This window comes from Alternaria atra, assembly GCF_907166805.1.
Source record: "Alternaria atra isolate CS162 genome assembly, contig: 21, whole genome shotgun sequence".
Taxonomy (NCBI): Eukaryota; Fungi; Ascomycota; class Dothideomycetes; order Pleosporales; family Pleosporaceae; genus Alternaria; species Alternaria atra.
Window position 1 is genome coordinate 4,778,567 of NW_025091319.1, and position 27,352 is coordinate 4,805,918.

At 50.7% G+C, this 27,352-nt stretch overlaps 9 protein-coding genes across 9 annotated transcripts; 4 read left to right on the forward strand and 5 right to left on the reverse strand.

Annotated features, from left to right (window-relative positions):
- Window positions 1-46: 46 nt before the first annotated feature.
- ALTATR162_LOCUS2029 (uncharacterized protein) lies at window positions 47-1,873 on the reverse strand (the record flags this gene model as incomplete). The annotated part of the gene is made up of 4 exons (XM_043309631.1): window positions 47-156; window positions 204-1,560; window positions 1,614-1,780; window positions 1,828-1,873. The coding sequence occupies 4 exons, from the start codon at window positions 1,871-1,873 to the stop codon at window positions 47-49; spliced, it is 1,680 nt and encodes a 559-aa protein (XP_043165566.1).
- Window positions 1,874-2,351: 478 nt separating this feature from the next.
- On the forward strand, window positions 2,352-2,993 carry ALTATR162_LOCUS2030 (uncharacterized protein; the record flags this gene model as incomplete). The annotated part of the gene is made up of 2 exons (XM_043309632.1): window positions 2,352-2,378; window positions 2,430-2,993. The coding sequence occupies 2 exons, from the start codon at window positions 2,352-2,354 to the stop codon at window positions 2,991-2,993; spliced, it is 591 nt and encodes a 196-aa protein (XP_043165567.1).
- Window positions 2,994-3,416: 423 nt separating this feature from the next.
- Window positions 3,417-6,082, reverse strand: ALTATR162_LOCUS2031 (uncharacterized protein; the record flags this gene model as incomplete). The annotated part of the gene is made up of 2 exons (XM_043309633.1): window positions 3,417-5,550; window positions 5,604-6,082. 2 exons carry the CDS (start codon window positions 6,080-6,082, stop codon window positions 3,417-3,419), a joined length of 2,613 nt encoding a protein of 870 aa, XP_043165568.1.
- A 1,246-nt stretch (window positions 6,083-7,328) lies between these two features.
- Window positions 7,329-9,046, forward strand: ALTATR162_LOCUS2032 (uncharacterized protein; the record flags this gene model as incomplete). Its single annotated transcript, XM_043309634.1, has 5 exons — window positions 7,329-7,518; window positions 7,571-7,591; window positions 7,656-8,020; window positions 8,074-8,693; window positions 8,740-9,046. 5 exons carry the CDS (start codon window positions 7,329-7,331, stop codon window positions 9,044-9,046), a joined length of 1,503 nt encoding a protein of 500 aa, XP_043165569.1.
- An 819-nt stretch (window positions 9,047-9,865) lies between these two features.
- Window positions 9,866-11,286, forward strand: ALTATR162_LOCUS2033 (uncharacterized protein; the record flags this gene model as incomplete). Its single annotated transcript, XM_043309635.1, has 2 exons — window positions 9,866-10,058; window positions 10,145-11,286. 2 exons carry the CDS (start codon window positions 9,866-9,868, stop codon window positions 11,284-11,286), a joined length of 1,335 nt encoding a protein of 444 aa, XP_043165570.1.
- A 957-nt stretch (window positions 11,287-12,243) lies between these two features.
- Window positions 12,244-16,866, forward strand: ALTATR162_LOCUS2034 (uncharacterized protein; the record flags this gene model as incomplete). The annotated part of the gene is made up of 5 exons (XM_043309636.1): window positions 12,244-13,301; window positions 13,419-14,173; window positions 14,270-15,850; window positions 15,896-16,234; window positions 16,295-16,866. 5 exons carry the CDS (start codon window positions 12,244-12,246, stop codon window positions 16,864-16,866), a joined length of 4,305 nt encoding a protein of 1,434 aa, XP_043165571.1.
- Window positions 16,867-18,783: 1,917 nt separating this feature from the next.
- On the reverse strand, window positions 18,784-19,752 carry ALTATR162_LOCUS2035 (uncharacterized protein; the record flags this gene model as incomplete). The annotated part of the gene is made up of 2 exons (XM_043309637.1): window positions 18,784-19,602; window positions 19,654-19,752. 2 exons carry the CDS (start codon window positions 19,750-19,752, stop codon window positions 18,784-18,786), a joined length of 918 nt encoding a protein of 305 aa, XP_043165572.1.
- Window positions 19,753-20,628: 876 nt separating this feature from the next.
- ALTATR162_LOCUS2036 (uncharacterized protein) lies at window positions 20,629-21,523 on the reverse strand (the record flags this gene model as incomplete). Its single annotated transcript, XM_043309638.1, has 4 exons — window positions 20,629-20,819; window positions 20,908-21,291; window positions 21,352-21,417; window positions 21,472-21,523. The coding sequence occupies 4 exons, from the start codon at window positions 21,521-21,523 to the stop codon at window positions 20,629-20,631; spliced, it is 693 nt and encodes a 230-aa protein (XP_043165573.1).
- A 2,292-nt stretch (window positions 21,524-23,815) lies between these two features.
- On the reverse strand, window positions 23,816-27,188 carry ALTATR162_LOCUS2037 (uncharacterized protein; the record flags this gene model as incomplete). The annotated part of the gene is made up of 4 exons (XM_043309639.1): window positions 23,816-24,115; window positions 24,175-25,565; window positions 25,619-26,060; window positions 26,112-27,188. The coding sequence occupies 4 exons, from the start codon at window positions 27,186-27,188 to the stop codon at window positions 23,816-23,818; spliced, it is 3,210 nt and encodes a 1,069-aa protein (XP_043165574.1).
- Between the last annotated feature and the right edge of the window lie 164 nt (window positions 27,189-27,352).

Consider the following 27,352-nt stretch of genomic DNA (forward strand, 5'->3'; position numbering starts at 1 on the left):
AGGCGTCTCCGTTTTGGTATACACTCCCTTCTATGCTCTGATGTCTTTATCGTCTGGGCATGCCGCGGCCACGTCCCCTGCCACCCAACGCCCTTTGTGCGGCGCCAGGCGGTAGCGGCCTGTTGGGTGCTTGTGGTTGCTGTGACTCCTGGTTCTCTGCGTATTGTTAGCATTGCTTCGTCATGAAAGGTGTATTTACGTACTGATTGTCTCGTCAACGCTCAGGATCAGGCAGGCCGCCTCTGTCGCCGCCTGTAGAGCGTTGACCTTGACCAGACTAGGCTCCCAGACGAACTTCTCCATGTTGTTCGCTATGCTCTCCGTGGTGAAGTCGACACCGGCCCAGATGTTGCCCTTCTTGTGCTCTACGCGGAGTCGGTTGAGGATGTCTGTCGCGTCGACACCGGCGTTGTCACACAACTGCCTGGGAATGACCTCGAGTGCCTTCGCGAACGCCTTGATAATGGGTTGTTGCTTATGCGGGATGTTCTTGTCGGCATAGTTGTGTAGGTATGATGAGATCTCCATCTCGACGGCACCACCTCCGGCAACAATGTTCCTGTTCTTGATCGCACGCTTGACGATCATGATCGCATCGTGCAAGCTTCGCTCAACTTCGGCGATGAACTGCTCTGCGCCACCGCGAAGCACCAGCGTGCAAGTCTTGGCCTCTGGGCAGCCCTCGAAGAAGTTGAAACGCTCGCCACCGATTTGTCGCTCGTCGAAGGATTCGCAGGTTCCTAGGTGCTTGCTCTGGATGTCTGAGCAAGTGGACTGGAGGCTCGCGCCCGTTGCTCGGCATACACGGTCAAGATCGTCTGCGGCTACTCGTCCGGCACAGAAGATGTCGCGGTCCGCAAAGTACTGTGTCGCCAAATCGCCAATGGGAAGCTTGCTCAGCACGACCTTGGCACCTGTCTTGTATAACGCTTCCATCTTGTTGTAGATAATCTGCCACTCTGCGTCGACGATCGCCTGGTATTCCGAGACCTGCTCTACCCGTACCTCAGCGTTGTCCTTCTCGCTCTTCAGCTCAAGTTCGACGTTCAGGCAAACAATCTTCGGCTGTTTGAATGTCTTTGGTTGTTGCTCGAAACCGGCGTATGAGAAGGTCTTCTTGAATGCGACACCGTTGACGAAAAGCGAGTCTTGAAGCGCACCACCGGTGATCTTCTTCACTCCAATGAGCTTCTCGTTCAGCTCGTCCTGGTCGAGCGAGAGTACGGCGTCTACGACCATCTTTGTGAAGAAGTCGGCATTCCTGTGGATCAGCTTGCTGCTCATGGCGGTCGCGGCGAGCTTTTGGAGAGTATCCCGCTGGTTGCCCTCCGCGGTGTCTACGGCAATCTCCATGATCTTGTTGACAGCAAGATGGGACGCTCTCCGCAGACCCTTCATGATAGTCTGGCTGCTGACTCCCTGCTCGACGAAATCCTTGATCTCCTTCAGTATTTCTCCTGCGATGACCACAACGGAAGTGGTACCATCGCCCACTTCGGCGTCTTGCGATCGTGCGATGTCGGTGAGGACGCGGGCGGCGGGGTGGACAATATCAAGGAGCTGCATACGATTAGCACTGAGATCAAGTACCGGGCTTCTGTGGCATAGTCTACCTTCATAACTGTGGCGCCATCGTTGGTAATCGTCTGCCTGCCATTCTCGTCGACCATGAGTAAATCACCGCCATATGGTCCTAGAGTTCCCTTGATCGTAGCCTGTACAGCAAGGCAGGCGTTGATGTTTGATATTACCTGCCCGCGACCCTGTGACTGATCGGTACCTGAGGCTGTTAATAATGTATGTATCGAAAAGTGTCGAGGCACCTACCTTCCCGCAACACCACAATGGTCGGTGTTTGACCGCCGAACGACATGCTTGCTGGTAAAACAAACACAAAGACTTGAATTCAGGTGGTGGAGGCTTCGAAATTTGAACAAAGCCGGTGATATGTTGTGAGGGGTATGGTGAGCTATGCGCAGCTGTATGCGGGGATCAAACAAACGCGTCCCATGAATTTTCCCAATCTCCAGGGCACGCCAAGCCCAAACCAGGGGCCGTGCGCGGCTTTCCCGAGTTCTGTTGACGACCTTCGCTCGATATTCTACAATCCTTCCATGCATTGTACCACAGCTACGCCATCGCATGTCCCGGAAGCCTCCAACCTGAATCACCTGTCGTTGCAGCATCCATACGATCAATTCTGTACTGCATAGTGACATTGACACGGCACATGTGATCTCGTGACCGCTTCATCGTCCAGGGTTGATTGTCAATACGATCTGAACCTATCGCAGAACTTGCCATTATCCCCAACTGCATCTCGTTCTCCCGTAAGCGTTCACGTTACGAGCATGCCGGCCAAGACATCTGCCAAGAAGGTCAGGTCATTTTGTGCCTATGATACCCACGTAGTACTGACATTTGTATAGATGGCACCCACACCCAAGACAACGGAGGACATCTGCCTACGTCGCCTGGAACGTCGTTCAAAAGAGAGTGTAGAGAAACAAGTTTCGCTAGCCGAGACCATATCACCCTTGGATACCTACCCACCGTTACTACGCATCCCATCTGAAATTCGGAGAGAGATCTTCCGATATGTCTTACCATCATCAAACAAGCGATTCGTTCTCTACACCGACTGCGACGCACGATCCATCAGCAGGAAATGGAACAAGAACTGCCGCCCACACCCAGATAGACACTTGACTCTGGATGTTTTACGAACGAACCGCCTGATTTATCACGAATGCCTGCAAATCATATACTCGGAAAACCAGTTCCATTTCTATGCATTCAACTATCTGCCTGTTCTGGACTTTATACGTCATCTTAGCCCTGAAGCTAAGAATCAAGTCCGCAATGTACGGCTTACACCCTTGACGGATAAGCAGGATAATCCGCCAGCGTCGCACGATGTCTTCTGTACCGTCATGCATGACTCTTTGCCTGGACTCAGCCAACTACAGGCAGATCCAGTAGTCTTCTTCTAGGAGAACGACCGGTTTCCCTTCAACTTTTGGTGCACCCATCAGCCACTCGGGAGGTATCCGCAGTTAATTCCTCTAGTGAACTCTAGCTTCCTGAACTCTTGTATATGCCTCGCAAACATATTACGTATCCATTCAAAGGTGCAATAGCCTTCGTAGAGACCTTTCACATCGTCGCATCTAAGTACATAGGCGAATTTACGGGAGCATACTCTCACGCTTATAGCGCATCTATGAGCTACCGACTGACTTGATCAGTGCATGGCGGGCATTTCTATCTCCAATGCATGACGCTTTCAAGAAGGTTTCATGGCGCTAACCAACTTAGAATTTTTGCTATTCCAGACCATGTATCTCGCTGGGGATTAGCGGTTTGTGCAAGCCGACGTACTCCAGACAAACCGGCTGTAAAGCTCGCTGGCCATGTTACTGGAAATGGCTGGGCAGCTCAACCGGCATCGCTGGCGTGCCCAGGAGTTTCTTCCGTCTGGAATGGTCTTCGATAATTACCATGAGGTCCTGATGTTCGGAGGCGGAAGCAATGTCGTAAGGGGTCCTGCCTTCTGAGTTCGTCTGAAATGGATTTGCGCCTCTCTCGCATAGGAATGAAGTTACCATAGTGCGAAGACTCAGATCCCACTTATATGCACCAGTCCAGAAAGATACAGCTTGGTGGAGTACAGTCCCTCCAGATGTCGCGATCGGGTCGTTGATTTCCCATCCGCAGTTGAGCAAAATCTCCATGATCGCAATTATTCGCTTTGGAACGAGGTGCTTTTCAGCCTCGGACATTGTTTTGATCAGCCATGAGCGGCTCATCAGTTGTCCTGCTAATGTCGACCAGGTATCTGGTTCAGCTGGCACCGCACCGTTCGCAGTGAGCAGGTCAACCATAACCACTTGGCGAGCGCCAATGGCAAAGTTTAAGGGTGTTAAAGTCGTCGAGTAGCCGAAAGGGACTTCGTTAACGCTGAAACCCGCTTGTATTAGGGCCTGCGCCATGTCAACTTCACCAAACAGCGCCGCAAAGTGCAGCGCAGTCACCCGCTCTGGGCGTCCACGCTTCAGCACACTCGACCTCGACCGCCAGAACCCCCTTTTCTTGTTCAGGATATTCAACAAAGCTCCATGATCCCCGTCACAAACAGCCTCCTCAGTTCGATCCCTGGGTTGACACCCAACTTTATTGAGTATTTCTTTACGGGAAAGTGGCTTTCCCTTCGGTGTTTCCATTTCTTCTGGTTCACACGAGCTCGCGATCGCTCGATCTGCTTTCCTCATGCTAGGGGAGTACTCTCGTGCTCGGCTTTCATCTTTTGAGGGCCTCCACTCCGGCCTGTTCGATACAAAAGGGTGCGATTTCGTCATGGATGGACTTGATTCTACCAGGGTGACATTCTCGGACGCAACGCTTCGAGGCGTTTGCCAAGGTTCGGCAGCCCGTGATTTCGCCATAATGGATGCTGAGTCGCTCTCATTGTGATCCGAGGGTGCTCCCAAGGTCGTTGTAGAGAGTCTGCTGGGAGCGAGCTCCAGCGTTGTATCGGTCTCGAGAGGTCTCGCTCGTGATAGTAGCGAAGAAAAGTCAAGATGCTCCACATTTATCCCGAGTGATTCTTCGACCACTCTCAAAACGGCTTCCCGGTTAGCTTCCGGTATCATGGCAAGGCAAGATTTTGCAAGCGCGCGGTTGTTGAGCAGCACATAGATGTGGGCCATGAGCGCCATTGATTCTAGAGAGGCGGCACTTTGTTTTCCCTGCAGTCGTCGCCGTGCCTGCAAGGCCTTCTCGCATTCGAATCGTGCGCAATCCAGACGATTCATACGAACATACAGCTGAGATAGCAGGTGCGTGGCGTTGTGGATGCATTCGCGTTGTTTATCGGAGTCCGCCGGTTGCTCAACAAATTCGGTCAAAGCCTTTTCGGCATCTGCAGGTCCCTGGACGTGGTATGCACAGACTGCCAGCTTGTAGTGCAGACTGAAGACGTCACAGAACGCCTGCCTTCGCTTTGGTAGCTGTTGCAGTATTCTCAGCGCCTCTTGGAGCAGAGAGTCCGCCTCTTCCCAAATTCCAGAATCGAACGCCTGGGAGCCGGTGCTCAATGCCGCTTTGGCGAAGTCGGTATCAAGATCATCATCCGAGTCAGACGCCTCACCTTTTTGCATGTCTTGAGCTGGTGCCGCATTTCGCAGAACACTATGCGCTCTCCCAGGGTTGTTTGAAGGGATCGTGGGAACTATAACTGAAGGTCTCGATTCTTGCTGATCTTCCCGCATTGCTTTTATGGCCGTCATCCATAGTGGGACACGATTATCGTCAGGTTCCACATGTAAACCCTGAGCGACGGAGTTTGCAGCTGGGTTCCGCTCGCAATTATTGATTCCTTTGACGATGACCTCTTGCGCATACTGCATTAACGTAGCCTCTGTATGAGAATACCGCCAAGGTGGGCCGATCCGAGATGAGCGTCGCAGCTTGGTGACCATGTGTTGCAGCTCCACAACGTCAGATACAGGCGGTCGTTCGCAATGGACAGGCACAAGATGGGTGAGTACGCTAGAAACCAATTCAGCATCGAAAGAGAATCTGTTGGGAAACGAGCAACTTACATGTGGATCAAGAGCAATGTGGTTCTCAGGTTGTCACTGTGTCTGCGTACGGTCGCTCTCATCTCCTCGATTTGATCCTTGCTCTTATTTAGCTGCACCAGGTGCTGCGGCTGGAACACCAGACTAGCTTCCTCATACTCCTCCATCCTGACGCTCTTGACAAATGACTCCAGGCCGTGCATCGTCTGGCTCGCGTCTTCCACTTGAGCTATAAGACAAGCCCACATCCGGCCGTCGCCATCGTAGGGTGGAGGCGATCCCGTCTTCGTCTTATTTGCGACTTCTACCAACTTGAGGTGGATTTGGTAACACTCATTACTGAGCGATTTGACTTCACCAGTAAGACCTTTGAGAGATGCATTGCCGGGATTTGCATCCTTGTCGAGTTCGGAAAGGGATACCGATAATGTCCAAGCCGCTTTATTCAGAGCGATAATAGCAGGGGCTGCGTCTACAGGTGTGGACGTAAGTCTCTCCATCGCTGTTGATCGATGTGGGCACTACGATGGGTGTAATCCCCAGGGTGAAGTGCACTGTCGGCTGTGCAAAGTCGTACAAGGCAGTGCGATGGATGTGGCACTCGGCGTCGATAGCCTTGCAGGTAACGGCTTGCGCCACAAGGATATGTGTCATGTGGTGAGCATGACCGGGAGACCTACTTTGACTTTTGAGTACAATTGCGCCGATGTGGGACTCCTTTGTCCAGTAGAAACATGGAAAGCATATCGAGTGCCCATACACTCGGGTTGAGTCGAGTTGTTGGTGTCACAGCATCCTTGCTTGTTCGCATCGACGGTCAAACAGTCAAAACAATCAGCAAGGGGCGGAGATAGCTGCATTCAATGATCAAGGCGCGCCATTAGACGCAGGTCCATCACAAAAACTGTACGACAGGCATCGTTCACATGATAAGAAAAGTATAGCTGTACGCGAGCAAGACGATGGGGCGGAACGTTATCACGTCCTAGATATTTTAGCCCCCGCACCTAACTGTGAGTAAATCAGTCTCTCGGTTCACTGCGCAAATAGCATCCCATAGCCCCCAGTGAATTTTTTCCATATGCCTTCTTTGTCTTGATTGTGTGCCAAAGCCACGTCTGCAGAGGCAAGTTGCGTCCACATACCAATTATGGGCGGCGCCACACGCTTATACGAGGGGGTGCTTCCTGCCGCAGCAAGGCAAGCTTACGCGACAATCGAGCTATGCAGGATGGGCTTCAGGTCCAGCCTCGGTATTGTGACCGACTTGAACACACATACTAAAGAAAATGTGATTCAGAGCACAGGTTAATGAGATTCAGAAGAACTCAAGGATTCCAACGATACTAACCACAAACAGGTTCACTCCCAACTTTGGGCGCACGACAGAAGACGAAGTCTAGTAACACAGCCGGTGAAACTAAACATAGCGAATCCGCGCTGCCACAATCATGTAATGTGCCAATTAGTTCATCCACCGAAGGACACGAAGGCGTGGACGCACGTTGATTGATTAGCCTGGCCCCCAACGTACGTGAGTGACCGAACACCGGTTACAGAATGGTGGAAAAGTCAGCCTACGCAGCATCTGGGACTCTTCCTTTGTTTCAAAGTTCCGTCCTTCCGTCCTAGAATCTGATCATCGCACTTCTTTCTCGACAGTATTTGCAACCCCATTCCGTCCATCAATTGCATGAACATAAAGTTCAAGTCTTACAAGACGGCCCATCAGTTACACCAACCTCAATGGCGAAAACCAATCAGGGTGCATGGGCCACCGCGAGAGCGCCAGTCCGTGACGACGACCAGGGAAGTTTTGAGAGACGACGGGGATGGAAGTACAGAAGTTTAAGAATCGGAACCATCAAACTTCCATGCTATGCATCACCAGAATTGCAGTTGATCCTGGTTTCATTCGTTTGCTTCTTATGCCCTGGTAAGAGTTCACGCGCTATCCTAATCATGCACAGCTTGCTGACCCTGCGCAGGCATGTTTAACGCCGTCAATGGTAAGAGACGTTCCTGTGCAAACTGCATATGAAACATATACTGAATTTGTACACCATATCTTAGGGATGGGCGCAGCAGGTCTTGATGATGACGCCCATGCTAGCAACGCTGCTAACACTACACTCTATGCTACCTTCGCCGTTGTCGGGTTCTTCGCCGGTACCATCACTAATGTCCTCGGAATTAGAGTGGCGCTTTCCTTCGGTGGTCTAGGCTATTGCATCTACGTCAGTGCTTTGCTTTGCTTCAACATAACTCAAAACCTGGGCTACGTGGTGTTCTCTGGATTCCTGTTGGGATGTTGCGCCGGAATCTTGTGGTCCGCGCAAGGTGCAATTATGATGAGCTATCCACCCGAGAAGCTGAAGGGGAGATATATCTCCTGGTTCTGGATAATTTTTAATATGGGTGCTGTTATCGGCGGTCTGGTAAGCCTTATCTCTGTAATACCTGTAAGAAACGGAGATTGACTTGGCTGCAGGTGCAACTGGCCCTCAACTTCAACACCCGAGATGGAACCAAAGCAGCAGCGGTTACGAATGGCACATATATCGGTTTCATGATTCTGACGTTCATCGGTGCATGCCTCTCTTGGACACTTGTCGATGCCAAGCACGTCATACGCCGCGATGGTACCCGAATTATCATGATGAAGCACCCAACATGGCAGTCTGAGATTTTGGGTCTCTGGGAGACTCTCCGTACAGATCCATATATCATTCTCCTTTTTCCAATGTTCTTCGCATCGAACTGGTTCTATACATACCAGTTCAATGACGTCAACCTTGCGCGCTTCAATGTGCGGACTCGCGCACTGAACAACACGCTGTATTGGTTGGCGCAGATTTTCGGAGCTGCTGTGTTCGGATTTGCGCTGGACTTCCCGAACATCAGGAGAACCACCCGAGCAAAGATTGCTTGGGCCATGATGATGGTGTTGACGTTTGCTGTCTGGGGCGGAGGATATGCCTTCCAACGACTGTATAGTCGCGATGATAACAGCCTCCACTTCGACTGGACCGATAGTGGCTACGGCGGCCCAATGGTATTATACATGAGCTACGGTTTCTACGACGCAGCGTGGCAAACATGCGTTTACTGGTAGGCGGCTCATCCAATTATCTCGTTCACTATTAACCTTTTGCAGGTTTATGGGTGCCATCTCCAACAACAGCCGCAAGCTGGCAAACTTTGCTGGGTTCTACAAGGGTATCCAATCAGCAGGCGCTGCTATCGTGTTCCGGATAGATGGCTACAAGAGGCCTTACATGGACATATTTTTGTCCAGTTGGGTGTTACTGGCTGGGAGTTTGGTCGTTGCACTACCTGTGATGCTGTTGAAGATAAAAGACACAGTCCCGCTTGAAGAGGATTTAAGGTTTACCGATGAGACCATCGAGGATGTGTTGGGTAGAAGAGAAGGCTATCTACTGGATGAGCCTGAGAAGGCGTAGCACCGTATACGAGGATGAAACTAAATATGTGTGGGGATAGCATACCTGCCCTCGTAACCTACAACATCGTGTAATAAGGGAGCTTATGAGTATAACAATATTGCAGGCATCGAAGTTGTTCATTTAGGTGTAGCAAGTAGGCTAAGAAGAAGAAGAGTTGGTAAGTAAGAAGTGTTTATTTTTTCTCTTGAATATGGTGGTAGGATGGTGCATTCAAGTTGAAGAAGCCGTTGTTCTCGCCTACCTACGTAGGTACCCTGCCTTAAGCGGGAGCTACGACTAAAAGATACTTAGCGCGCGACTAACAAGGTAGCATAGGATGACCAGCCTCCATATGCGAAAAGGATTGACAGAACGTTCGTCAAATCATTTATCAACAAATCTCTGGCCATCGAAACCATGCGTTTTTCAAGTCGTGCTAGGCGCACGTTCGTCGCGATGTCGGCAAGCCATTGGAGTCCGGAATGCATTGCTCCGACCTATCTCGGAATACTCGCGTTCCACAGCTCACTCCGAAAGGTGGCGGTATGCATCCAGCACCACGCGTTCATTCTTCATCATGACATATACGCCAATAAGCTGTGCCCCGCTCTTGATGATGGATCGCTTTTCTCTTCCTGGATTAGAGTCTGACAACTCAGCTCTCTTGTGTGGTGGGGGAGGACTTCATCCGGCGAAACTCACATCGAACACTTTCCATGTGTTTTTGTTGGGATCATATGACAGACGCGCTACTCATTTTATATGTGATTCACACCTTCTGGGATCAGTCTTAACAAAGACCGCAGCTCTTCATAGAGGCTGTATTCAATACCCGACATGGCGACTAGGTCCCACTCAGCCCTTGTTAGCACGAGCACTACACCCGACAACCAGTCGCGGTTCGAGCTGGAAACAAGCTCGAGATGGAACGACGAACCTGAGAATGGCACTCTGCTACCGCCAACCGATGGCGGAAAAGATGCTTGGCTGTTTCTGGCAGCTGCATTTGTGATAGAGATGATGGTGTGGGGTAAGCACCATACATTTCCTAGACCACGCTTTTACTCCTGCAGTACTACTAGACTTACTTAGACACTATACTGACATACTCATTAGGGTTCCCATGGTCGTACGGTATCTTCCAAGAGTACTATAGCTCATCACTACCTTTCTCGGGTGAGTCTGGTATCCCAGCTATCGGCACTTCCGCGATGGGCATACTTTATATGGTCGCACCCTTCACATTTGGATCACTCATACGTTGGCCTCAATACAAGAGGACAGTAATGGTTGCAGGCTTGCTTACGATGTGTCTTTCGCTTGGACTGAGCTCACTATGCACGACCGTACCTCAACTTATCGTCACCCAAGGCATCCTTTATGGTATTGGCGGCGCCGTGACATATAGTCCTGTCGTTACTTTTCTGGATGAGTGGTTTGTGAGACGTAAAGGACTCGCATTCGGCATCATGTGGGCAGGCACAGGACTTGGAGGCATCGTCATTCCGCTCGTGCTGCAATTTCTTCTCAATCACTACGGCTTCCGCACGGCGCTGCGCATATGGACGATCGTTCTCTTCGTTGTCGGTCTGCCCCTTACCTTCTTTCTTAAGCCGCGAATTCCTGTGCCAGCAACCACCAGGTCTCGCATTACCTTCACTTTCTTAACGAACACGCCTTTCTGGATCCTGCAGTTTGGAAACATCATGCAAGGACTAGGCTTCTTCGTACCTTCCATCTATCTTCCCACATACACGAAAGCCCTCGGTTTCAACAGCGCAGTCTCCGCTCTGCCTATCATCCTCATCAATATGGCCGCCGTCATTGGGTCCATCAGTATGGGAAGCATTGTCGATCGCACGCACGTCACCACCGCCATTCTCATTTCCACTATCGGTGCTATGCTCTCCGTCTTCCTGATCTGGGGCTTCAGTACCTCCTTACCGCCGCTACTTATATTCTGCTTCATATATGGCCTTTTCGCGGGAAGCTTCACTAACACTTGGCCTGGCATCATGAGGGCAGTACAAATGAGTACGGGACAGATGGAGAGTTCAATGGTCTTCTCCTTCTTGTCGATGGGTAGGGGTATTGGAAACGTCGTCAGTGGGCCGGTCAGTGAGGCATTGATGAAAATGGGGAACATTGGTGAACATGGGCTCTATGGGACGCAATATGGTAGTTTGGTGGTGTGGACCGGGATTAGTGCTACACTTGGAGGTGTAAGCATCATTGGGAGGAGAGTGGGGTGGCTGTAATGTAACCTCGACCACGCCTGTTTGGCGTTGCGCAAACTCATACCTATAATTACGCTCTTAAAAAAAGCCTGCGATCGTAGCTCAGAAAGTATGTTTAGTTATGCCGAATTCTGTTTCCGAATCCTATTTCCAAGTTTCTACCACCTTTAGCATTCGCCATATCTAGCTCCTCACTTACACGAAGCAAGTGCACCTGATGCAGTGGCTTCGCCTAAGTTTACCTCATTTTGCCTGAATTTGAGCTGAAATCCGCCCCTCTGCATGATTTGTTAGTCGCATGCTCCATACGCCGGAGGTAGATATCCTAAGAGGCTTTCAAGTCACTAATAGAGGCGTCCAAGCGGCTCCCTTGGCGTAGGCACTAAACCTACCGGCTCCCGCCCCCTAACTTCCGGCCCCATCTCAGCCCTGCGCGATAATTGAATCACCAGAACCTCGTGTTGAGGATTTCAACATGTCCTAAGATGACATGAAGACGCCCATCGAAGGGTGCTATTACGATTGCGCTATCAACTGACTAGATAGAAAAGAAACTCCAGCCTTGCGTTAGTTTCAAACCTGGATTGGTCGGGTGGTTGCACGAGCTGAACATTCATGAGTCTCTAGACTGCGGCTGTAGTTGGGGCTGTATTGCTCGAGACGCCCAAATGCTAGTGATGGCTTATCATGGCTTGCGGACCATCGCCAGATCCCACACAACCTAGGATGCTATTCGACCAGTTCGCGGCTCAGATCTGCTTAAGCGACAGCCATCCAATATCTTCATGCGAGCTCATGCATCCAGTAGACCAGGCTGAATTCTAGACTTGAGGAAAGCAGTTTTTAGGCAAGATGGAGCCCGCACCTTCTTTTTGCTGAGTGACATCCTGTACTCTCTTCGATCGCTTACTATTCAACCACGAAAGTATTCAAGTCCTTCCAGGGAAAATGTCAAACCCCTACAGAAGAACCGACACAATGACACGACCTCCTTCCTATACGCCAGAGATTCCCGTAGTCAGAGTGTCCAAATCGGAATCTTCCAAGACTTTTGGTCCTAAAAGTATCGGTCGCCCACTAGGAACGTTCTCTACCGGTGCCTTTCGGGATGTGCCTAAGACTACCATCGAGTTATCGCATACTCTCTCACGCGACCGACAAGAGACGAGGATCGAAGATACCCAGTCACGAATATGCGAGAGCTGTGAGTTGAAGAAATCGCCCGTATGGGACTGCTCCTATTGTGATATGAACTTTTGCGACGACTGCTGGGGCAAACAGGGTCCACACAAAGCTGGTCGTACCGGTCCTGATGGCCTTCCGCATGAGAAGGCGAACCCTACAATTGTCAAAAGGTTACAGGATATTTTGACTCCTCCCCAAGAGCACAGCGAACAGCAGATGCTACATATCGAAGATGAGGATACGACCTGGTTTGGGATGGTACGCAACAGTCAAAACTCGCCTGCATTCCAGGACTATGGCCGTTACTCAGCCATCATGGCGGACAGTAATTCTGGCGAATTCAAATTCCGGTACCCGCAACTAGTATCCTTCATTGGTCAAACCGGGGCAGGCAAAAGCACGCTTATCAAGATGCTCATTGATCAACAGGAACGGACAAATCTACCACGGGATTGGAGTCTTCCCTCGCCTGTTGCAGGAACGTCAGCAAACAGCGCCGTACCCACTTCCGGCGATGTACACTTGTATAGTGATCCAAGCACATATAACACCGAGTATCCCTTGCTCTACGCCGATTGCGAAGGCCTGGAGGGTGGTGAAAACACACCGATGGCTGCCCAATACCGAAACAGCGCAACGGCACCACAGAGAGAAAAGGGGAGAGAGGACTTTCCCTCGGGAGAGCATCGGAGACGTCGCAAAGTCACCAAAAGCTTTCATAGCACCCAAAGAGACATCAAATGGGCCAATTCACCAGACACACTGAAGCGACAGTACGCAGTCACGGAGCTGTACCCTCGCCTCTTGTACACATTTTCGGATGTGATCGTATTTGTTCTGCGCAACGCAAAGTGAGTGGTCCTCCCCTGTTTATCTGGTATACATGCAGCTTTGCAGGTTAAAGTTGTGCGAATATCACACTGCAGCCAACTGATATGATTGATATGACACTGACTCTATTAAACCAGGACGTTCGAGTCCACAGTGCTAGGGTTGCTTATCAAATGGGCATCCTCGTCATTTGAGAAGTCAGTCAATCAACCCACACTTCCACACGCTGTCATCGCACTCAACGCGACAGATACGAAAGTTGGTCAACAGGAATGGGATCCCGAACACGCGACGGAGCTGCTCATGTCCAATGTCGCAGGAGCTATTGGTCGAGATCCAGCCTATAGAGAGCTACGAGACTATTGGATCGGAAGAGGCAGACGCATTCGCACCATGAAGGACCTTCTCGAGTGTTATTACTCTTCCATTACGGTTGTACGAATCCCGGGCGAAGGCCGATATATGATGATCGATGATCAAGTCAAGAAATTACACCAAGTGATCACTCGCCGGTGCGCCGAGTCATTCAACGCTAAACGAAGGTCGCGTATGCTTTCCAACTCGGAGAACCTCAACGTCTATCTACAGTGCGCATTCGATCATTTCTCACAGGATCTACATACACCATTTAACTTTATGGACATTTCGTTCAAGATCAACCCTATCCCTCTGGACTTTGGAGGCAACATCCTAAAACTGGCTGTCGCAATGAAGGCTCAGTTTGACGACCCGAGGAAGATCTTCAAAGAACTGAGTCTTATGGTAGCTTCTTGTATACTGCTAGACTGCGTTCGGCAGGACCTAAAAGGATCGGCAGAACAGATCTTGGAAACACAATATATCGCCCACTGTGATAGCGCCCTTGACGACTTCTGCGCTATATTCTGGCCGTGTTCGTTCGTCAGCAGAAAAGGTGAATGATGTGTGAATGTGAAGGAGCGTCACGTGAAAGGACACCAGAATCAACGGGGAAGTCTCATCGGCTCAGGCCCTTATCAATCGAGCTTCACGTTCGACGACTTTTGTGAAGACTGGTTTGACCACCTCAAGTATTACTTAATCGAAATCAAACAAAAGCTTGAGTTGCAGATAACATTGTCCCCATCAGCGGAGGAGGATGATGTGGTCACTAAACTCCATCTCGCGAACGTCACAAACTTCTATCATCACATGGGCGGCGCCCGGAACTTTGTCAGTCATACTACCTGCTTCTGCTGTCTGAGGGAGTTGGCGGAGCATCCCTTACCTTGTGCGCACGTGCTTTGCACAGCATGTGTCAAGGGTTACGGCAACCCACATCGGGAACTCTCAGGCTCATTTACAATCGCCAAATGCCCGCTACACGACTACGAGGCTATCTTCTCTGCCCCAGTAGAGATTTACTTCAAGCCGCCATTGGCAGGTTTGCGGATTCTGTCTCTTGACGGAGGTGGTGTGAGAGGGATAGTCATCCTGGAAGTTCTTCGCCAGATACAACAAGAACTAGGCGGCCGTATCAAAGTCCAGGAGTTTTTCGACCTCATCGTTGGTACCAGTACTGGAGGTATCTTAGCGCTTGGTCTTGGTGTCAAGAACTGGCCGGTAGATCGTTGCAAAGAGCTTTTTCTCGGGATGGTAGAGAAGGCATTTACACCCAAATTCTTTGGAGGGGTCAGCCTGGGAACTAACAAATACCACACGAAATCTCTCGAAGAAGCATTCGCTGAGTGTTTCAAAGATGAAACTATGTTCGGTGGGAGGCGCCGAGCTCCGCTTGCTAGCATGTGCAAAGTTGCCGTCACCTCTGCAACTGAGACTGCAGAGCAAGCAGTCATCTTCACAAACTACAACCGTGCAGACGATGAGCAGATAGGCTACCAGCTGATTCGGCCAGATGATCCAAAGAACGATGTCCTGATCCGGGAAGCTGCGCGAGCAACTTCGGCCGCCCCTACGTACTTCAAGCCATTCAGGAACCCACGTACGATGGAGGGTTATGTGGACGGTGCCGTCTTTCACAACAACCCTGTTCGAATTGCCAACTACGAAAGCAAGCTTCTTTGGCCCGATGCTGATCAGCGACCTCCAGACATTCTTCTCTCGATAGGAACTGGTCAACATGGAGCTGACACTGACAACTTTCTCGATGCATCACGATACGACAGCAGGCGCTTCCAGATCCGAAAGATGATCAACCAGGTCAAGCCTACCCCAAGCGTAAAACGATCCATGCCAGTACTGAGAGCATTCCCCGAGATCGAATCATGGCTCACAATCTTCAAAAAACGGGTTGAAAGTGCTTTAGATGCCGAGGCTACATGGAGAGAGTTCCGTAAAGATGTAGTCGGAACAGCTCCGTATGCTGCAGCTGAGCGATATGTCCGTTTCAATCCGAGCACGGCCAGTCGCATTCCCAAAATGGACGACAAATCGCAGATCGACACTTTGATGGAAGATGTTATCAATAATCTTCGCGGACACGACTCGAGGATGAAGGTAAAAAATATCGCGCGACGACTTGTTGCCAGTTCGTTCTACTTTGAAAGGTCCTGTCCTGCGAGGCGTACTGATGATCACATTATTGTGCAAGGTAAGTTTGTTCCAGCGATCCGAGTCATCGATTGATTTTTGTCAGGCAATATTCAGTGCAGATTCGCCGCAGGGTCCCAGAACCTTCGAGAGCTAGGGGACTATATACGGAAGCACCAACTGCCTCATTTCCAGCCGTTCTTTCGCATACAGGAAACCATGCGCGATGAATCAACTCAATTCATACAAGTCACAACGCAAACCATTCGTGACATGACAGAAAGAGGACTGTTTCGTCTGGATTCAGTTGTTATACCGGTAGCTTCAGAGTCAGCAGAAGTATCGATTGATCTACATCTTACCGACGATCGCACTACACGGTGCGGATTACCTATCAGCGGCTTTCCAGGGCATCTCGCAGATGGCGAACCAATCAGGAGAACCTGTGAGTGATTAACCAGCTTTAGGACTTCTGAATCGCTGCACATATGACTAACGATCGCAGCTTCTCATTCAGTTTCACCGAAACCTGAACGTCCCAAGGTATTCAACAAAAGACAGTCTCTCCGTGAGAAACGGCGAGAACGCCCAGTGAGCGACAGCAACGTTCCGCACACAACCCACAATGAGCATGCCACGGCCTTAAGCCGGAGTTCAAGTATTGATTACCCCGAGATGCCTGGTGACGTCCCTGACTGGGTTCATCGTCGTAGTGAAGCCCGTCGTGGACCGCCCAGGCCGATGCAAAATTTCCCACATCAGGAGCAACACAATGTCGCTCCGGCTGTTGAAGACAATGTAGACCTGTACGAGCTTGATGCAGGGTCTCTACATCCGACGGGATTAAACGGCAACGGAGTACCGCGGACAATTTCACCAGGCGAATGGAGACAGGATCATAGGGGGCAAGAGGCTGTTCGAAGCGATGATGCTGATGATGAGGATCTTGCAAAGGCGATAGAGCTTAGTCAACAGGAAGCATTTTCCGCACGAAGAAGAATCAGTACGGGAGGTTTTGATGAAGATCAGATTGTCGAGGCACTGAATAGATCCTTGCTCATTTCGGGTAGGTCGTAAGAGTAAAGATATAGGCGTTAGTCAACAAGAGAACTCCTTTCCGAGTAATATTGCCCTGTGCTAATAAGGTCCGAATTCTGCACTTCTTCTCGACGTCATTGCTCACACAAAATTGCGCAGGCTTAAGAACGTCTTGAACTCTTGACCGTCTTTCTTGAACAGACAAAAGGAACAACTTAGTATCCAAGGATAGCGAAAGCCTGGCACAATGGCTGGCAGGGTAGGCACTCTGCCTAGAAAGACCAAACCCCATACTTCTCTACTACCAACTCTCTTCACCCCCTCAACTGCACAGTGTCCTTTAATGCTCCATTGTGCCGAAGACAGCGGCGCTGGCTTCTGCCCTAGTCTCATATTCCGTTCCCTGCCTTCCTCACTTTTTAAGGGCTAAAGGAAGTTCGCCTAACATAGTCGTTGCCTCCATCATGCAGGCTTCTTCACATCCACCGTCTCAAACTGCGTAGATGAAAATAATACCCTCGTAATAGTTGTGTACCTCCTCACATCCCTACCATCCCCTCTTTCGCCCTGGTCGTCTTTACTCCTCCTACTCTTCCCCTTTCCAGCCCGATTCCTCTTATCCAACGGCGAATGACATATAATCTGACTCGTGGGTCGATAAAGCGCCGCTTCGGAATGTGAATGAGGCTGTGCATTGTATCGCGGTAGTGGTAGTTGCATGGAAACGAGGTCTTCTTCGGATCGTGTGTGTTTCGAAGGTTTGTTTGACTGAGTAGAGGGTTTTTCGGGGCTGAGACTGGACTTCCATTTCTTGATTGTTTTGACAAACCCCATTTTGTGCGTGTTATCTGAGGCGATCGTAGTCGTGTTTTGTGTTGCAAACGCGCCTCTTGCACGGTGTTTAGTAAGAATGAATGAGGGCCTGGTGCAAATGTGAAGTAGCAAATTGAAAAGAAAAGCGATCGAAGAGCGTGTGGGTAGACATCATATCCGCTGATATCACAGGGGATTCCCCCATGATTTCGGATGAGTTGCTTCTCTAGCTAAAAACAGTAACCCCTTGCGTAACGGGTGATGAGCGATGCGAGTTGCGCCGCAAATCAGTGTTCTCAATCTAGTCGGTAGTTCTTCGGTGATCTCCCAACGATTGAACCAGGTTCCTGGAACTTGCTGGAAAGTCTGTCCAGATTCGAGACAGCTACCTTCATAAGTTATCTGGGGTGAGTGTAAGTATAGTTTGGTGCGGTTGTTAGTCCCAGCGACAAGTCCACATGTTCGCAGCGGGACTGCGGCACATAAACGGCATTACCCCCGCGGGCCCCCACCGTATCGATATGAGATAGTTGTGCAATTTTACAGTTGGTTCACCAGCTCTGTGCCCAAATCGTGTGGCTTGCAGGTCGTGGCGTGAGCCTGGGGGGAAGCGGCACGGCAACGTTGGGACAGGGGTACGTCGGTATCCGACGTAATGCAAGAGAGGGAGCGAAATTGCATTTGAGAGCGTGCCGCGTCTAGACCACGGGATTGTTCTGCGGGTGGTCAGCATGGTATTGGGACGCGTTACGAAGGATGGACAACGATGAGGGGAAGGGATCTGTCTTGGGGCTGGCTGAGTGACAAGGTAGCCTTGGGGCTCGTCGGGTGCGGTGCACTGCAGCATCTCATGAAGTAGGAACGATAGAAGCTGAGACGCGATCTCGGTGATATTCATGCCGTATGTCTAGCTATTGTTGGAAAAGTACAAAGTCAATGGTTTCGCACATGCATATCGACCGCTCTCTTTACGGTATGTGCCACAAACTCGCTTCAGATCATGCTGTCTATATGCATGCGCGACAGATCGCCCAAGGCTTCCTTCAGGGCCACGGTGTTCGTTGATTGTGAGTTTGTAAGGCTTATCGTACTGGGCTCGAGCATCGCCAATCCGTCGAACTCGGTGGAAATTGGTATTCTTTCTCAGCTGATGAATCGCATCGTGACCTCAACCGTAGCGAATGTACCCGCAGACACTGGCATAGCCCTCAACAGAGTCGGTCCAATACCTCTCCAGAAGCCACCCAAGCCCTCCCCCCTGTATGTCTTTGCAAAGCAGTCCCTCATACTCTTGTACTTCTGTTCCTTGCCAAATGCATCACTCTGCATCTTGCTCTTGATCACATCGAACGGATAACTGCTTATCCAAAGCACCTCACCAGCGAGTCCACCATATGCCGCAACCTTTAGGGTAGAGATTTCCGACCGGTCGATGTTGTTGCGGGCGGCATCTGCATTCATCATGTACTCGAATGCGGTGAACCAGCAGCCGTAAGCTTGGGCTTCACGCATGAATGTTACAGCTGTGCCGCGGTAAACACCGCCGAGAATGCCTTGGTGTGCAGTGAGCTTGCGTACACAATCAATCGGACCGGCATAGAGGCGGTTCGCGCCGTGCGGCTGTGTTTGCAGTCTTATACGGATGTGCTCGATGGGACTAGACAGAACGGTATTGGCGATACCGGCGAATGCACCGGCGGCGTAATACTGTGAGTACGAGAGTTGTCCTTTTCCAGTTTTCGCCTCATTACTAGCTTCAAAGGCACGTCGCGCATAGTGGAAGCCACCGAATTGGACAGATACGCAAGCTCCAATTCCGATGAGTGGTGTCAGCGTCCCCTTGTAGAAAGCCAGTGCTCCTTCATTTTGGTAGATCTTGGTCGCAGCATCTAGGGCACCGGAGTATTGTGATGTTGTTTGTAACCGAACTTTGACGATGTCAAATGGTTGACCTATAAGTACCTAAAATATGAGCTTCAGTTTGGGCTGGAATAAACGCCGTAGTAGAAGTACCTGTGCGACACCACCTACTGCACCTGCGAAGAGGTCTTTCAGTGTTCGAGAGAGACCATCCTGGACTGGGTCCTCGTGCTCAATATGAGGCTTTGACATTTTACTTTCCGCTCTTTATGTGTTTCCAATGCCTCTTTTGCTTGTTGCGCTCTTATCTCCGTAAACACGGACCTTATGGAGGGGCAATGACGACGTCACCAACCACTGTATGCGCTCCTTGCGCGAACACTGAGAGATGGAATATTTCCCTGTAGATTTGTTGGTCGAAGTCGCAATTCACAGCTATTGCGAGGTCGTTCAAAGCAATGCAAAGGCTCCGAAAGCCAATGGCGTGCTTGCGCACAGACGCGTTAGCGATGTCCTTCGATAGCCGATCGTTAGCTGCATCCCATGCCTCAAAGTGGTCATCTTTCGCACTACTTCACTTATGCACCTGGCGAGAGTGAAGATACGACTGAAATCTGTTGTAAGCTTTCAAAGGCTCTGGCAAAGCTGGAAAGTATACCGCTGCGAGGCCATATGCGATAGCAACCTTGTCGCACTACCATAAGATTGTAAAGGTATCAATTTAGACTCGACCTGAAATCTATACAATCGAAGATCTATAGTGATGTAAGGAAATATGTAGAGGAAAGACTTGAGACGCTGTGAAAATAAACAGAAATTCAGATAGCCACCCAGTATATCCCATGATCCCCCACTCCCGCTAATCAGCATTTCCATGCAATGCGTATACAAATGCTTTACGCCCATACCATCGACACATATATACAGACAAGGAGATAAACAAGAAACTTGAGTCCGCTTCTCCGGATTTCAACGGCAGAGCCATAAGCTAGCAGCGAATCCAGAAGAAAAATTCCCCCGATACTATTGCGGTGATCCGAACAAGATGTGCAGAGAAGACGCAGATTATGCTCCATGTCCGACACAGCATCTCAGCCCATTCGTAACACATAGAAACATCCGATGTAACTACCAGCACCTGAGCCTCTTCCAAAAGCTCTGTTTCGGCTCGTTCTCGCCATCCTTTTCATTCTGTGTATGGGCCGCGAAATCCATCGGGTCTCGGTTCGGATTCGATTGAAGAGGTAGGGCGGCAGTTCGATTCGCAGGGCCATCTCCAGCAGTGAGCCTCCGTGCTTCTACTACGCGACGTACGAGTACTGCCGTGAACGTTAGCAAGGCTGATTCCAATCCCCCTCTCCCTCACATCGTCTGGTATGGGATGTAGTTGCGACGCAAGTGTCTTACAAGCAAAAGTTTCCTCAATATTGACCATTTCCCTCGCACTCGTCTCCATGAAGCCGCACTTTCTCTGTCTCGCCCAATCAAGACCTGTCTTTGCTTCTACGACTCTTTGCCCTTGTAAATCGCACTTGTTGCCTACTACGCACTTGATCGGTGGAATCTTGCCATTGTCTAATCGGTTCTCTGTCTCCATCTCTATCATCTCCATGAAGTAGTCTAGCGCATCGAGCGAGTTGGCGGATGTTATGTCGTAGACGAGGAGGAAGGCGTCGGATTGCAGGTTCGAGGCTGCCCAGAGACCGCGATATTCTTCTTGGCCCGCTGTATCGGTGAGCATGAGGTAGTAAGGGACTCCATCGACAGTTCTGGTTACGGAGTATGAGTCTTCTAAAGAAAGGTCAGTCGTGTGATGCTAAATGCGACGAGCATGCGCGCAAGGCGACGTACCTATGGTAGGATCGTACTCAGATGTCCATTGACTCCTGACAAGCCGTAGTGTAATGGAACTCTTTCCTGCACCCAAGTCAGCCCATCAATGCCTCAAGTCTGACACAGATCCGCGCATACCGCATCCTCCATCTCCACACACCGTAATCGTTATTCTGTTATTCTCATCCATTGTGTCCTCCTCTTGCGCTACTCCGATGCCAAATGTTGTAGTTCTTGAGACGTATGCGTTCCCACTCGTGTCGTAACCGCGTCCGTTTCGAGTCGTCTACCCTCGTGGATGCGCTTGTCGCAAACCGTCCTCCCGAACCACACACTACTTTTTCTCCCGCGCAAACGAGATCCTATCAATCCGATCCAGAGATATGAACGCAAGGGTCCTGTAATTCGCAGTCGGAATCACAGTCGGAATGGGTAACGTTTCTCGCTCAGGTCCGACGAAAAGTAAACCGCGGCACAGAAACAAGAAACGATATCGCGCGAAGGATTGACGACTCGTGTCAAGGCGGCGTTGTCGTCCTCAGTCCAGAAAACCAAGAACCATGAAATAAAAGGGAAAGACAGCGCAGCGCAGGCTTCACCTCGTAATTGTAATGCCTACGATAGAGAAAGCCCCAACAACAAATTAATGAAGCGAACAGTGCTCCCCAAACGGTCCCTAGTATCCAAAGCGCAACGTTAGAAATGAATTAGGCATGAAGTTGGCCAACTTCGGATGGGAAAAAAAGAAATGAAAGGTGAAGATCCCTTGATACCCCCGTTACCTCTTTTGCTGTGGTATCCGGGCATTACCCATCCCATCTTTGACTTTCGGTGCGAACGTAACACCCTTGTACCCTTGTCGTGCGCTCATGTCATGGCACAGAAACCACAGACAGAGCCCAGATAAGGCGCAGACGCTTGGGCCGCAGGGGATCGCAGGATCCAAAGCATCGAGGCCGGAAGACGGCCCCACTTGTTTGATTGGGAGGCTGTTGCGGGCTTGATGAGGGGAGGAACGAGGGAGAGAGCCCAAGCCATGTGGGTAACAACGTGTGACGGAGGAAGTTTATTTGCCTGTTGAGCTTTCGTCATTGGAGCCTTCTTCCACGATGCAACACGATACCGAGGCACGATACTCCAGCCTTTGCACAACAATTCCTGGATGTCAGGACAGAGAGAGGCCTGCGTATTCGGCGTTGGCTTTCCCTAGGCCCCCCAAATCTAGTTGTAATCTGCCATTCCAAGAGCCTTGGAACCAACAAGTGCTGCCGGGGCTAACTGCCCGGGAACCTGCATGCAGCTCTCATACCCCCCGCCCCCTTGTGTGTTTCTCACTCTGCTTCCGAGAAACATGCAGCGTTCTAGCGCCACATCACGCATTCTAGGGCTACCTCGCGCGGCCACGCCACATTTCCACGCGCGGGTTGTCTAATTAGAAGCGAAGAGAGGCAAGGCAAAGCCGGCGGCGATACCATGACACAATCACGAGCATGACTACAGATCCCGTCTTATCGCCCTCCACGTTCAACGCCGAGTTGCGCAACAGCTGTGCGCTTCGCACAGCATCTGTGCAAGCATACTGCCAAGCGTGACAAAAGGGCCGTACATTCGAGTTAGTTGTTGGTGTTATGATGATGAGGCCATTCCACACCACAATTAGCGTTTTCATGAATATCGTCGCTCCCATTCGAATCCCAAGCGAGCCAGTCAAGCGAGCGGGCGGGCGAGCGGAGGGTGGGGAAGAAACACAGATGCACCTTGTGCAAGGGAGAAACTAAACACCTCTTAGCAAGCTCTCCTCTTCTGTCTACTTCTCTTTAGGTAGTAGGAGTACTATATATACTTATAGATGACTTGGAAGGATATAAGTCATGTTGTGGGTTATAGCGTAGTTGGACATTTGATATTTCTCTACACCTGTTTAGACTCTTACTTGCATGGGGTGAATAGATCAATGCGTCAAGGGGGTGGTGAGGCTTGCTGTGTTCCGGCCAGATCGTCTTAGTTCAGGTCCACTATTCATCCGATCTGATCTGATCTGATGTGATATATATATATAATTGATTGATTGAGTAATGGTGCGCCCCATGCTTCCTGGAGACCCTACCCCTACATTGATCGATTATCGCTGATATGTACAACAGAATCCCAAAAATTTGCCCAAGGCATATACATGCATATCGCGCCTCGTCTCTTAGCCTCTAACTTATGACACTAGCAGCCGAGAATTCAACCACACGCGCCAAACCCACCCGATTTCTTGTTGCCCCAAATCGTAAAACATCAGACAGTGATAGAAAAAAGGGGATATGAGTCTAAAAACTCTCCCATGGGACGGCTCGCTCTCGGCAAGCGAATGTGAAGTTCGTTAAAGTGAATATAAGTAATGGGGTATCGTTTGACCAAAGCGGAGAATGACACGAAACTGAAGAGAAAAACCATGAAGTAGTAGTAGAGAAGAGGATGCTCCGATCAATCATGCTCATGATTCCGGCTCCGTCAATTCATCAATCGCCGGTGGGGGAATGAAACCTTGTGAAGCCGCAACTTCCGTACGCGCTGCTTTTGTAGCATGAGACTCGCTGATGCTGCCTTGCTGGGGCGATCGTTTAGTGGATGGAGCCATTGCCGAAAGGATGGAGGATTGTTGTCCGGTCTCGGGCATAGAATGAGGCAGGATAGTCTGGTGGTTCTGCTGGCTCGTAGCGAAGTGGCGCGGTGAAGCGCTCTTCTTGCTCTTATCACTTGCGGCGGAGGATGTTCTAGGTGATACTCGTCCTTGCTGTGAGAGGATTGGGATCAGCTTTAATCATATTATTCGGGATGAGAAGTATGACTTACCTGCTTGGCCCACCGCAATCCGCACGAATTACAGAGGTCCCGGTTCCCTGAAGGGCCTCTCCGCCATTCGGGAGTTGTTCGCGTGTGACAGTTTGCACAGTCTTTCTGCATCTGGCCGGCACCCTTCCTGCGCTTCCGCTTCTTTTTGGCTGCCAACAGGGTTTGGACTTCTTCTGCTAGGTATCTGTTCCGCTTCTCCATTTGTCGTAGTTCGTATTGCCAGCTTGTGCTTCGCGTCGTCTTTAGTTCGTCAAATACGTTGTCATCGGAGGCCAGACTTTGATCCTGATGTCCGAGTTGGAGACCATTGTGTCCAGCAAATGTAGCAGGAGATTCCTCGGTAGTGACGAAGAGAGGATTCGTGTTGGACGTCATTGGCGTGTTTGAGCCAGTGTGGCCAGTCAAGGACCCCGCGGCAGGTGATGCTGCTCCTGACATATGAGTGTGGATAGAGTTGTGAGAGTCGCGCTCATGCTTGGTATTTGTATACATGGACGGGCGGCCGGCATTGCTATTCCGCGAGTACTTGAGGAGTCGTGTTTGACCAACGACGAAGGTGGGCTTCTGGCCCTCGGTTGCGTCTCCGGGGTATATTGTTGTAAATGCCTGTAGAACCTGGCCGCGCTTGTTAATCATTTCATGCTTGACCTCGCCTTTCCTGCCTCCTCTAGCCAACTCTAGTATGCGGCCGAAGTTAATCTTGGACTCCTGGCGCATGAGAGACTGTATACTGGTACCGACCAGGTCTTCAGGTTGCTTATCAAGCAACTGGCGCACGTTTGACGAGACATAGAGGAACATGCCCGATGTAGACATCTTCGTCCACAGCTCGTTATCGCCGACACCGCCAGACTCGCGTACGATGGCCTTGCTCAAGGTGTAGACCGGGCGTTCGCGGCCCACAAGGATAATACATTTCCGGCCCTTGCCTTGCTCGGTATGAAGAGAGCCATGGCCTTCAAACCACATGTAGCCACTCTTCTTCCGCCGTATCCTGAACACAACATTGACTGATGCGCCATTTGTAGTCTCCTTCAGTTCTCTTGTTACGGGGACGATGTCGCTAGGGTGGCAGACGGACGATAGCGCTGTTCCAACAAGCTCGCTGGGGTCATATTCTAGTATCCTGTTACTGGCCGGTGACAGATATAAGAAGAGCCCCTTCAGTGATAAGACATGAACAACATCGTCACTGTTCTCAAGCAGGACTTTGTCCCAGATACGTCTTGTCATCTCAGAGTCGCCAGTTCCGCTGTACGCAGCGAGTACGTTGGACACCTCATCTTTGGAGATGGTCTGGCCTTGTTCGGCTTGTTGTGGCTTGTGATGATCGCTGAAGACGTAACTCGGTATCGACATTCCGCGCTGGTAGTTGACTCGGTAAGAACCATCTATAACATGATCAGTTCACACACGAGTATATTTGTTAGATGCGAGGGCCTACCTGAGTTCTTGTTCGTCATGGCTCCAGGCTGCTCTACGAGGTCAACCTGGAAACCGACGAAAAACTTCATCTTGCCGCCAGGTTCCCAAGCAATAGGAATCATGGTCAGAAGGTTCATGAAGGGTTGCCCGCCTCGTCTGTAATTGATCAGGCTGATTTGCGCTTCTGCACGACTCTCGATCATGTTCTTGAGATAGTAGACTGAATCGTCGTCAACATAGTTTCGCTTGATTCCGGACTCGACCTTTCCGTCGGGTGCCTGCAAGAAGCGACAATTTCGTCCGAGAATCATATGTCTTGTGTAACCGGTGAGTCGCTCGAAGTTCTCTGAGCAGTAAACAATAGGAATATCATCTAGCTCAGCATCACATACGACGAAGGCGCACGAAAGATCAACAGAGCCGATGTCGATCTGGGGGTCAGGTCTGGTAGCCACGCGCATCTATTCGCATGTTAGCAACCAACGTCCAGACGAAGTAATCTCAGAACGTACCAGTACTCCGAGCATATCAAACCCTGTCGCCGAGTAAGCATTCTTGAACTGCGTCTTCATGTGAGGATTGTGATGCATCGTTGACGGAAACCCGCCTGCAGGCTTCGACCATGGGATTTTGAAATCTTGCAGTTGCTTGTTCATGACCTCTTTGGGCAGGTCCTGTGCAGGATCTTGTCCGATAGGTTGCTGATTTTGTAGCGAGGCCAGAGTCATGCGTGTCGGGACACTGTTGGAGGAGTGGTGTTCACTCTGGGGCCGGGAACTGGACCGCATGCTGGACTGGTCCTGGCTAGTGGTACGACTGAGGAAGCTGGATCTGCCTGATTTGACTTCAGGTGTATTACTCAGTGAAGGCCGCTTAAACTGGTCTTGAGCTTGTCCTGTCGGCGTGTTGTTTCCTTGGGCAGCAGCGGGCAAAGGCCCAACAAAGTCCTGATTGATGGGAGAATCCAGCATGGGAGTATTAAACTGGTTGCCGGGGAACATGTTCATATCGGTTGGCATCATATTGAGCGAGTCGTCCATGTCTAGGGGCATGGTCATGCCATTCTGATATGATCCCATGTCCAAGTCGAGGGAGTTTTTCTGGTGCATGGGCGAGGCATATGCAGAGCCAGGAGCGGCCATGTTTGGGAATGGAGAGGCCTGACCTTGGAACTGGGTATTGATGTCGAGATCCGCAGCAGGTAGTTGGTCGCCCTGCATGTCGGCAGTCGTTCGCGGGAAGGCGGCGTTGTTGCGCATCATGCTGTCCATGGCAGCGGTAGACATGTCGAATTGAAAGTCGTCCATATTTCCGCCATTGGGATCTCCAAAATTCATCATGCTTAACCTGCGCGTGTCCGGGCTGCCCATATTCATCCGTTGTTGCTGCTGCTGCTGTTGTTGCGGCCCTCTAGTGTAGACGGGCATGCTTCGGCGGCGGTTGTCCTTGTCGTTCTGCGCGACCATCGAATCCAGCGACTGGCCCTCGGCCATGTTGAAGCCACTCATGGCGTCCCCATTCATGTTCATCATCATGTTTGCATTGTTGGCCGGGTTGAAGGGCCGGGTGGGATATGGATAGCCATTCATAGTGGCGGGCTAGAGTGCTCGAGTCGCAAGAGCAGCGAGGGAGGTCGTCCAACACGGGGTTGTAGGCATCAAAGGGTGTGGGCAGCGCCCGTGGGCACGGCGGGTGGTGCGCTATCGCTCCTTTGGCTGGGGTTGGGATGAATCGCGGCGGCGGTGGCGGGGAG